The sequence below is a fragment of the Condylura cristata genome, unplaced genomic scaffold, assembly GCF_000260355.1.
Source record: "Condylura cristata isolate star-nosed mole 26May11 unplaced genomic scaffold, ConCri1.0 scaffold00014, whole genome shotgun sequence".
NCBI lineage: Eukaryota > Metazoa > Chordata > Mammalia > Eulipotyphla > Talpidae > Condylura > Condylura cristata.
Genome location: NW_004567115.1, coordinates 34829011 through 34840501, shown reverse-complemented (window position 1 = coordinate 34840501; position 11491 = coordinate 34829011). Strand labels below are relative to the sequence as shown.

General features: G+C 38.2%; 1 protein-coding gene across 1 annotated transcript; it reads left to right on the top strand.

The window, feature by feature from the left end:
• Positions 1–469: 469 nt before the first annotated feature.
• FGF20 (fibroblast growth factor 20) lies at positions 470–6788 on the top strand. Its single transcript, XM_004682341.1, has 3 exons — positions 470–834; positions 5669–5772; positions 6475–6788. Exons 1-3 carry the CDS (start codon positions 549–551, stop codon positions 6718–6720), a joined length of 636 nt encoding a protein of 211 aa, XP_004682398.1. The 5' UTR covers positions 470–548; the 3' UTR covers positions 6721–6788.
• The last annotated feature ends 4703 nt before the right edge of the window (positions 6789–11491 follow it).

Here is an 11491-nt window from a genome sequence, read left to right as displayed (position 1 = left end):
CTGGCTCTCTTTGACCAAGTGTGGGAATGATTATTGCGACTGCATGGATAGAGAACCGACAAGGGCCCCTTTCGGTCACTTCCGAAGAGCAAAAACGTGTTGAGAGGAGGCGGGTTTAAGATTTCAAACAGAACCTCCCCAGCTCGCTTGAAAGGACTTGATTAGCATATGTCAAGAGGACCCGCATATATACTCGGTGTGTATGTACACAGGACTCTGATCTGATCAGTTTGCGGAGTTGGAGCCCCAGCCCCCAGCCCCAGCTCTAGCCCCAGTGTCGGCAGCCGCAGCTACAGATGTTTCTGCAAAGCCAGCAGCCGGCTCCCACCTACCCAAGGAGAGAAGATCGCTCCAAGACAGTGAAAGCTTCCCTGCTATCTCAGTGCAAAGTCCCTTCAGCGACCTCACGGGAGTAGCCGGGCCTTAACTTCCTGCGCTTGTTTTGCTGTAATTTTTCTCCGTTCACCTTCCCATCTCTGCTACACTTTTTACCCGGGAGGGAGAGTCTTTTGTTATACGGATCGGCCACTTCTCCCGCAGGCCCATCCATGGCTCCTTTAGCCGAAGTCGGGGGCTTCCTGGGCGGCCTCGAGGGCTTGGGCCATCAGGTGGGCTCGCACTTCCTGCTGCCTCCTGCCGGAGAGCGACCGCCTCTGCTGGGGGAGCGCCGGGGCGCGGCGGAGCGAGGCGCCCGCGGCGGGCCGGGGGCTGCGGAGCTGGCGCACCTGCACGGCATTCTGCGCCGCCGGCAGCTCTACTGTCGCACCGGCTTCCACCTGCAGATCCTGCCCGACGGCAGCGTGCAGGGCACCCGGCAGGACCACAGCCTCTTCGGTACGTACTGGCACCCCAACAGCTCCCCCCACTGGACTCCGCGTCCACGCGGGGCGCCTCCCTCCCCGCGGGCGGAGAACGTCGGGGTATCGCTGGGCAGGGAGCCCGCGCGACCCTTCCGGTGCGAGCCTGGGGCTGCAGGTCTGACCAGCGCTGGGAAAGGGGAGGCTTTCCCACCCCGCCCGCTCGCTGCCGCGGTCTCTAGCGGGCCTGCTGCTCCAGCAACTGCGGGGGGCGGGAGGAAAAGGGGTGGGTGTCCCGCACACCCCTGCCAGCCCTGCCCTTCCTGCTCCCTGGGATACCAAGACATGGACTCAGAATCACATTTTCTTCACACTCTTTACCTCGAAGGCAATTTGTTTTGTGCTCGATTTCTATATTATTTTTCTCTACTTCGTCTTACATTTTCCTCATCCACTTAACCAAGATTATAACCGGAACCTTGCGCTTCCTTAAAAATGACCCGCAGCTGTGCAACTGAGTATCCTTTTGGTGGCTGCTGCGCAGAGGGTCGCTATTGCATGGGGTGGGGGCACCCCACGGCTGCCAGGCTCACTGGGCTGCAGTTCTATGAGCTCGAGTTCTATTTGGGTGAAAAGGCTTGGGGAAGGGGGGCTGTGGAGAGGGGGGCTACTTGACTACCGGTAGCCTGCCCAAGTCCTTCAGCCAAGATCCTCTATAGAAATTGTGAAACCCAAAAGCAAAGATCTTGATATTGGTAAGAGGTAAGAGGAAATGGGGAAGCGAAAGCTGATATGGGTGGGAACAACTGGGAACAGGTTTCAGAATACCTCTAGCGTTGACTGGGAGGAGAGGGGTTAATAAATTGTTGTTGGGATAGATTGTTAAGACACTACTTTGAGCAATCATAAAGTCTTTATTGGTAGTTGCTCCCTAACTGGACTTGCAAGCGCTCTCATCAGTCTGCGACTTGTCTCTGTAATGATAGGGTAAAATTAGGTGATGGCTGAAGATGCTTTCTAGTTGTAAGATCGAAGAATCTTCCTCCCTCCCCCCACCCCTACCCCTCATCCGCTCCTACAGAACTTTTCATTTCATTAGAGTTCACTCACAGCACTTGCAAGGCATTTTGCTCGTCTGACTTGGGTATCATTGGAGAGATTCATTGCCAGAAAAAAATTATCATTTATTTAATAGCAATGTGAAAGTGCTCAACACGGATTTAGTTCCCCCCCCCTTTTTTTCCCTAGCTGTATGGAATTCTTCGAGTATCTCTCTTCTCTAAATGGCCCTTTTATCTTGTCTTCAACTGCTTGTTCTCATACTCTCATTCCTTTTTTTTTTTTTTTAACTTGTAGTGCTCATTAAAACTTTGGAGAAGTGTAAATCTCAGTGTAAGGGGCATTTGTAACTCCAGATGTAGAAATGAGCATGTGTTGGTCATTTGGTAGCACTTAAAGGCTTAGAAAATTAACTTTCTAAAACCCATATGTTTGCAACTTCCACTGATCTTTTCCAAATTCTCACTGACCATGAGTGAGAGTGTCATGACCTAGTGGCCAACCTTGAGGTCATTTTTGGAAAGTGGTTTCTAAACTGAGAAGGCTGAGAGTCTGATTCTAAAGAACTTTGCTGACACCAGGTGGCTCAGTTCTCTCGCCTTTAAGAATTACTGTGCTCCACTCATTACAGAAAAATCCCCTAGCTACCAGAAACTTGGAGAAATGACATAAATGTGATGAAACAGGTAGATAATAGTTCAGGTAACACTCAGATTTCCCCACTGTCGTACATAGCATAGTCTTGAAAATTTTGCTTTTAAGTTAATTGTAATCTCCCCAATGGCAAGGTACTTTTTTCCACTTTTTATATCTTTATAAGGTTGACCTATAGGAAGAAGATTAGTAAATATTTGTAGACTTGATAACATTCTTTAAGGTTTAAGTACATTGTTAAGGAAATAATTGTTATGAATTAGAATACTATCTCAGTAGCACTTTTTTGAGTTAAAATTTTGTATTATTATTTAGTAATTGCTTATGACTTGGACTGATTTTGAATTGGTTTGTCACTGTGGTGGGAAGTCATATGTTAAGACAAAACATTTACTGTTACTAAAAGAGAAAATAACTCAGGTTAGATAGGTAGCTTAGAGGAGTGAACAGCCTCCAGAAAACATTACAGTGCATCCTAGTGGCCTTTGATAACCAGACATTATTATTAACTACAGGGGAGATCAGGTGAAAAGAAAGTTTATGTTCAACTGTATATGTATCTCTCTCTCCTTTTCTTTGTGCTTTAATTATTAATTATGAAATTATTTTGCTGTATTTCTATTAAACTCATTTCTGCAACATCAAAGTAAGAATTTTGAAAGAGATTAAGATTGGGTTTTGAGATGTTGAAGCTACACTTTTGATAATTTATACTAATTTGGCCATGATTAAATTAAAAAAATTCAGAGTAGGGTGTTTGAAAATTTCAAAACCACATCAATAGAATATAAACAGAAAGGTCCCATGAGGTTAAAATAATTTCCTATCTGAGTTAGTTCTCTATTTATAACAGATTTTTTTCCTGCACAGTAGTACAGTAAGAAAACTTTACCTAATACGTAAACATGGAATCATTACTTAAAAAAAAAAAGTTTAGCCTGAGATCAAACATATTCCTTTAAAGGCTTTTCCTTTATTCTCCCCTATTCTCCATAGATTTGTCTGATGTGGTTGCATTGTGGGTTGACTCACCTGTTTATTATGATTTTGAAAAAGGCTGGCTTTGAAAATGATACCAGAAAGACAAAGTTCCTCCAAGTCTTTTTATGGGACACTGGGCATTAGAAAATCTATCTAAAATCTGTGATTACCTCTTAAGGAAAGTTTTTCATGTCTACTCTTTGTTAAGGAATTAGCTTAGTTGCCACCTCATATTATAAATAAGAAAGACTTGTCAAATCTCATTTAAGAATCAAATGATTACAAATTACTATGTGGTATACTATTTCCTTGAGGAGAAAAAGGATCAGAATTAAAAAGTGTGGCTAAAATCTTTAAGAGGAACACAAAAAAACATATGACCCTTTTCCCAGCAACCCCCATGAACCATTGCAAAATTACTTATGCCGGGTTATATATGAGGTTTTGGATGTTGGTTAGTCAAACTTTGAATTAATCTAAGAATAATATGAAGTCTCTTGCCTTTCTACAGCTACATATTTTTTGTATAGATAACAGTATCTTTAGGTGAGAATTTAAGTATAAGTGGTTTACCATTTAATTTTGAAAGAAAAATGAGTAACTAAAACATCTTTTACATAATTAGCTTATATAAAAGTGAAACATATTCTATTATATTTGAAAACTGGTTTTAGTATACACTCTAGTCTACACCTTCTTTACAAGACAAGAGCATCTTAATGTAAGTGAGGTACTGAAAAAGTATGAGGTTACATGTCAGTGTGGCACACTTTTCATTTGAATTTAACATTCATCCTACTTCAAATAATTATACCTTAGTGCATCCTGGATGAAATCCCATAACTGTATATTATTCTACCAGTCACATTTTGGGCTATGTTTTTCTTTGACAGGAATCACTCATTAATGAGCTTAGTAATGAATTTATTTATTTACTTTTTACTTCCTATCTCTATTTTTGTCATTCTAATGGTTCCCATGTGGGAGTCTGGGTCTTCCTGCTATTTCTTTTTCTCTCTGCCTTAGACTCTCTGTTATAGACACTGACTCCTTGACGTCACTAAGGGGTTATTTAGTAGCACATTGTTGCTGTGAAGTCTTTGATAGCTCCAATCTTCCATGTGAACTCCCAGGAGTTTGAACAAACTCCTTTGAGCACATAAGAATTTATGTTTAGAGCTTAAGAATCTGTTTCTTCCAAAGAGTAAATTAGATTCTGGACTGAATAGAAGCCTCCATATGAGTAAGTCATGAGCAAGTAGTGAGCTTTTGAGCCTTCAGATGACCATGGGATCACATGTCTAAACAAGAACTTCTACAATAAACCTTAAGAGTTAGGCTAACTGGTACACATTGACATTGTTTATTGAGCTTAAGAGGGGGTACATGGATAAAGGTAGATGTCTATTGGGTAACACAGTTCCAAGCATAGAAAGTACATCTATACTTTTTTTCAATAGACTTTATATGGAAGGCCAAGCCAAAGCCCTATTTATAAACTATAAAAATACTGATAAACCCATATAACATTCACTGGCTGCTGCTAGAAAAAGTTTGACTTGAATTGTAGTAAGAAGTAAAATAAAGCAAGTAATAGGCATAGTTGTCATTAACTAATGAAATTATGGAAAACTAAAAATGCCTCTATTACATACTTCTCTCTTTTTCTCTCTGCCTTAGACTGTCTGTTATAGACACTGACTCCTTGAGGTCACTAAGGGGCCTCACATTGTTGCTGTGAAGTCTTTGATAGCTCCAGTGTTCCATAAAATAATATTGTAAATATTATTTACAATAATAATAGCTTCCACTTGTTGACTGCCTAAATGCTTTAGTCTCTACCATGCTCCTGTAGGGAGGTGTTTCACCATTTTGCATATGAGGAAACTGAAGTTCAAAGAAAACAAATGATTTGCTTAGTCAGACTAGCTCCTAAATTAGTGAAGTGGATTCAAATTTAGGTCAGTCAAAACTTTGGAGCTTTTCATCCTTAATAATAATGATGCCATGATGAAGTTTTTTTTTTTAATTTGTAAATTGTAGTAATTTTCAGTTTACAAGGGAACTCCACAAAAGTCATTATACTTCTCAGTTTTTGTTATACTACTGCTGCTACCTGGGAGATTTTTATTATTTATATGCTCATTAATAATCATTAATTACTTCTTTGTTTCCAGGTATCCTGGAATTCATCAGTGTGGCGGTGGGTCTGGTCAGTATTAGAGGTGTGGACAGTGGTCTTTATCTTGGAATGAACGACAAAGGAGAACTCTATGGATCAGTACGTTTTTTTTTTTTTAAGTATTGTATAATAATCATAAGAGAAAAGAGAATTACAAGTTTAAACAGAAAAACATGCATGCAATCTTTCTTCTTCATGTATGAGATATATTTATAAAGTAACTGTAACAACCCTTTAGGAAAATATGAACTCCTTTTTGAAAAGACAAGAATCTTTGGGCTTTGTTACATTTATCTAATAGTAACATCTGATAAAAATTAATCATGGGAAATATATCATCAAATGATTAATACATTCATAAAAGGAAGATACACAATTTGGAATAATGAACTTGAATTAGGAATTTGGATTTTATCAAGATCTTCAAATGTTTCAAGCTGATAATAGACACTTGAATATAGAACTTTGGAGTCTAACAATGAAACAAGTTAAACTAGAGACCTGTTTGTTGGCAATATAATAGGGTGATAATTTGGGTGATAGGAAAGTTCAGAATATTTATTAAGTATTTAAAAATAAAATTGTAAATTGACATTTAACCTAATGTCTTTGAACTGAGTTGCTGGATGCAGTCAACTGCAAGAAATAATCCCAGATAACATAAGAACTGAGTTATCGTAAAACAAAAACAATTTTTCTTCTTGTTCAATAAAGGCAAAGAAAAATAAAGATTTGAGACTTTTCTAAGAAAATCCTCTCAGAGGTTTTTTTTTAATGGTGGTTATCTTCTCTCTTTCTTAGGAGAAACTGACTTCTGAATGCATCTTTAGGGAACAATTTGAGGAAAATTGGTATAATACATATTCATCCAACATATATAAACATGGAGACACTGGGCGAAGATATTTTGTGGCACTTAACAAGGATGGAACTCCAAGAGATGGTGCCAGATCTAAACGACATCAGAAATTTACGCATTTCCTGCCTAGACCAGTGGACCCAGAGAGAGTTCCTGAATTATACAAGGACATATTGATGTACAGTTGAACTGTAGTATCTTCCCTGAAGGATCAAATCACAGCTCTTTTCCCTTATCATTGTTTCCATCTCAAAATGTCAGTAGTAACCAAGGAGGATATTCAGAATGTTACAGAGCCCATTTTCCACTGGGAGACAGAACTGGGAAAGAATACTGAGAAAAAAACAAACAAAATTTATCTTGAACATTATCAAGATCTTTGTTCAAAGTGGATTAAGTTCCCTTCAGTGACTCAAACTTAACAGTAGACTGAAGACACAAACCTGTTAAATTGTGGATAAATGGGAACCCCATCTAGTTTGCTGCTGATGCCTCACCTCTCTGGATTATGTTTACTTTACAAATGACACTAAAAATAGATACTTCATGTTGAAGAAATGGTTGGACATAGGTGGCCAAGATTATTGCTACATGACTTCTGAGGACCTTTATAGGATTTTGCAGGTTATGCATTATATGTAAAAAACCTGGGTGATATGTGGACTATAAAACATGCCATACCAAGATGGAACTTTTTTTTAAAGGATGGACCTATTTATACACTTTCAATTTGCAAATATTTATTATATATATTTATTTATTAAAGAGTTTATTTTTTACTGGTAAATGAAGATAATACAAAGATAAAAAAACAACAAAAATTCCTTTTTTGTGCCATTACTTTACTGTGCTGTCTTGGGTTGCAAAGAAGACATCATTACTGCAACACATTAAACATAAAATAAGATCTTGAATTTCTCTTTAAAAATAAAGGATAGTATAGATTATATTTTGCAGTCAATTGCCTTTTAAATGTAACATTAATTCCTATGGCTTAGAAAAGATGCTTTATCAATTTGTATTGAATTCAACACATCTTTCAAAAGGAAATTAAAACTTTCAATTTTATGTTTTGATTCAATTATTCTTCAGGTGAAAGTTATCTACTTCTATAACATTTTAAAAATAACAAGATTCTTTGTCTCTAAAGAAAAAAATATAGTATTTAAAGCACTTTTAATGTTGAAAATTATCATACTTCAATGGCAACTTATACTTACTTATTTTCTTGATTCAGTGACAAAACCATTTCTTTAAACCATTCTGATTGTAGGGAAAAATAAGTCTTGATGGCACCACTATTACTAGTAGTAGCAAGATCTATCTGAGTCTGGTATCTTTTTCAGGGTTCCTTTTATTTTCTCATCTAGCCAAAAATACTGACTAAATTCACTAAAATAAGCTCCTATACAAAAGTGTTAGACACTAAAGAAAATGGTGATTCAAACAGAGCGGGGCCTGAATCAGGGACTTTACGGTCTAATAGGGGAAATAAATGATAAGTAAAGTGACAAGTACCACAACTGTGAATTGTCAAAACAACGTTTAGACAGAAAAACAAAAAGAGAGAAGACAAACTTAGAGGAGCCAGAGAAGCCTTTAAGGAGGTGATGGAACTAGCTAAAGGAGCTAGCCTGGCTAAGGTGAATGAGAAAGCTTTCCAGGGAGTGGAAACAGTGAGCCTGAAGTCCCTGAAGTGAGACAGAGCTTTGTACCTGGAGTTTTATGAGTAATCAGAGAGGGACACAGATGAGTTAGAAAGCTATACAGATACAATCCCACAGACTCTTAAAAGTGTAGCTGAGGCTTTATTTGCTTCTGCCAAGCATTTGTCAACATCCGCACTCTAGAACTTGCAATCACTATTGGGATGTGGTAAGGATAATAGCAGCAGCTTCCTCCAGTTCCCAAGCTGGAAGTCATGGCATCACACCAATTGCTGGGCCTCACAGTGTGTGTGTAGGTCTGGCATGGAGTCTGAAAAATTACATTTTTACACCCATTCAGAGATAGAGTCAATGCAATTCCTTTGGATATCGCAGTTTGAAAACCACTGTTCGAGAGCAGCATTTTCAAACTTTACAGACATAATCACCTGGGGGATTGTGTAAAAGGATAGATCTGTCAAATAATAAATCTGAAGTGGGTCTGAGGTTCTTGTGTTTCTCACAATATTCAGGAAATGCTACTAGGCTATGGGCCACACTTTGAATTACTCCTATTAATTCATCCTCCCACTGCTTAGATAAATCAATGCTGATATGTGAGGTAAAGTATGACATTAATGAAACTATCTGAGAATGTGTGTTTGTGTGGAGAGTTGTGTGTGTGTACTTGAGTGTGTAAAGGGTAAGAGATGAGAGATACATGTTTTAGTTCAAAATCTCTTGATTTATGAAATAATAAAAGTGGTTTATCAGTAATATTTTAATGTTTAGAATAAAATATGTCCCATTTTATTTTCCTTTGTAACTAAAATTTAAAAAGCTTATTTTTGGTTTTATGTTTGAGATCTATAATTAAAGTATGTGTCCCCAAACATTAGTCAAGTATCTTGAGTCTTGCAAAATGATGCAGGTTTCTAAACTTAAAACTAAGGAGAAAGTATTACAAAATTTAAAGAGACAGTATACTTATTAAAGATGGCACATGATAGTGTACCCAATCAAAATTTCTTATTTTGAAATACGACAGGGATATAGGTCAAATAATTTTTTGACTTCTGATTGTTACTTGCGGTGATATGCAGTATGACTAAAACAATGAGTACAAACTTTAAAAAAAAAAAAAAAGGAAGTACCACATAGTATATCTTTATTTTGAGATCTCTTCCAGATGGAAATAATTTTCATCAATTGAAATTATCCTATAGTTAGTCCCCTAGAATGTGAAAGTTTTGTTACTCTGCTTTCATGAAAGATCTAGTTAGCACCGTTCTCGCTAATTGCAAGAAATCCAGAGATGCTTTTCACTTTTACGACAAAAGACGAAAAGCGTTGAGAGTGTTTGCGGCAGCTTCTTTGCGGCTACATCCTGGCAGTGAGAGGCACTGCAATCTCCTTCATGAACCACTGTTTGCAGCTTGCGTATGTATCACAACATTCCTGTTTTCACTACAAGCAAATGTTATTTTAGGTTTTATGTATTATTTGGTATGATTTAGTAGGTTAGTTTTTGGATCTAGGAACACAATTTTATTTGCGTATGTATTGATGGTAATGGCTTCTTCACACCATTTTAGCTTATGAAAGTTTTCTCAGAAATGAAACGCTCTATTTTTTGATAACCTGTAATGCTAATTGGGGTGTTAGCCAGTGTGATTAATTAATTACTTAATTTTTCAAAAGATTTGTTTATTTATGCATACAAACTGGAGTACAGGCGAAAGGTATGGCAGGGGGAGGGGGACGGTGAGAAGAGAAGGGAAATGGGGTGAGAGGCTTCACCAGAGACAGAGTGGGGAGCAGAACAGGCAAACCTAAGAAGTACATTGCTGAGGGGAGCAAAGGGTGAGACAGGAGAGGTCTGCTTCGCCATGTGGGTCATCTCCGTGGCTGGGGATGGAACTCACACTGAAGCTGTGCTTCAGTGCTCAGCCAGCTTCGCAGTGCTGTGCTTTAACCCATTACACCCTTGTGTTTTAACCCATTGCACCACCAAGGAGGACCCTATTTCTTTTTTTTTTTTTTAAAGATTTATTTATTCATACAGAGCTGGGGTACAGGCCAGAGATGCGGAGGGTGACAGAATTCACGAGAGACAGAGTGGGGAGCAGAACAGGCAGATCAACGAAGTACACTGCTGAGGGGAGCAGTGGGCGGGTCAGGAGAGGTCTGCCACGCCATGTGGTCACCTCCGGGGCAGGCAGGGCTCGAACTCATGCGGAAATGGCTTAGGCTTCTAAGTGCAGTGCTTTAACCCGCTGCGCCACCAGGGAGGGCCTCGTTTTACTTTTTAATTGAATGTTTGCAAGAGCTTTAAGCCCTATAGGAAATATGTGAGTGACTCTCAATTGTCCCAGAGAACATATCTGGTGCCATTTTGAATCTATGGAACATAAATGAATGTATTGTACATAGTAGGTCCTATAAAACTTAATTCTTTTAGGAACCCTATTAAAAGTCTGTTATGAGTAGTGTTGTCAGAGTTCCAATATCTCATGAGCGTGACTGACTTTCCCATAGGAAATAACATTTCCCCCAGCCATGTTAATATAATTCTAATCCAGCTTAGCCAACATCCTGTATGTCAAAATATTTTAAATATTAAATAGTGTCACAGAAATCTCAGTATCACCCCCAAACCAATCAGATCAAACAACATTCTAAGTGGTCTAGTCTATTTCATTTCCTTCATTTCCTACTCCAAAGTTCTCAACAACTGTGATGGAATATTCTAGTTATTATACAGGTGCAGTGCCTTGAATTTTTAACAATACTGAATATTTTACTCACTAGAAATATTTAATTTTTATTCTCATGCTGTTGAAAGTGTTCTATTCTTTTTAATCATATTGGTATACTAATCATCCAGAGACTATATTAGAACACAGTTAAATCAACTTTCTTTAGCATTCCTTTTTCTCATTGCTAAAATAGAACAGATTGTGTCCTTTACTGTTTTCCCACTTGACCCAGCCATTGAGCATAGATACTGTTCAACCCAGGAATAAAGATAATTAATACTTTGAGGTAAAGGCTCTTATCTATTTAGAGACAACTTTGGTCTGAGAATATTATATGTGTCAAATGGCCTCTGATAAATGTTAAATGTGAACATATGTGCGAATATATGTCTATTTCATAACACATGTGGTTAATAACACATGTGCAAAAATAACCTTGTTTCTCTTGGGAATCAGCAACCTCACATATCACATTAAGACCCCCCAAATTTCAGTTGTTTGGGAAAAGTTTGTGAAGTTATACCTTAGTCTTGCATAGCATTAACCATCAACAC

Coding starts and splice junctions, on each gene's coding strand:
- FGF20 (XM_004682341.1), top strand. CDS start 549: ATGGCTCCTTTAGCCGAAGTCGGGGGCTTCCTGGGCGGCCTCGAGGGC. Junction 835..5,668: donor GCAGGACCACAGCCTCTTCG/GTACGTACTGGC, acceptor CTTTGTTTCCAG/GTATCCTGGAATTCATCAGT. Junction 5,773..6,474: donor AAGGAGAACTCTATGGATCA/GTACGTTTTTTT, acceptor TCTCTTTCTTAG/GAGAAACTGACTTCTGAATG.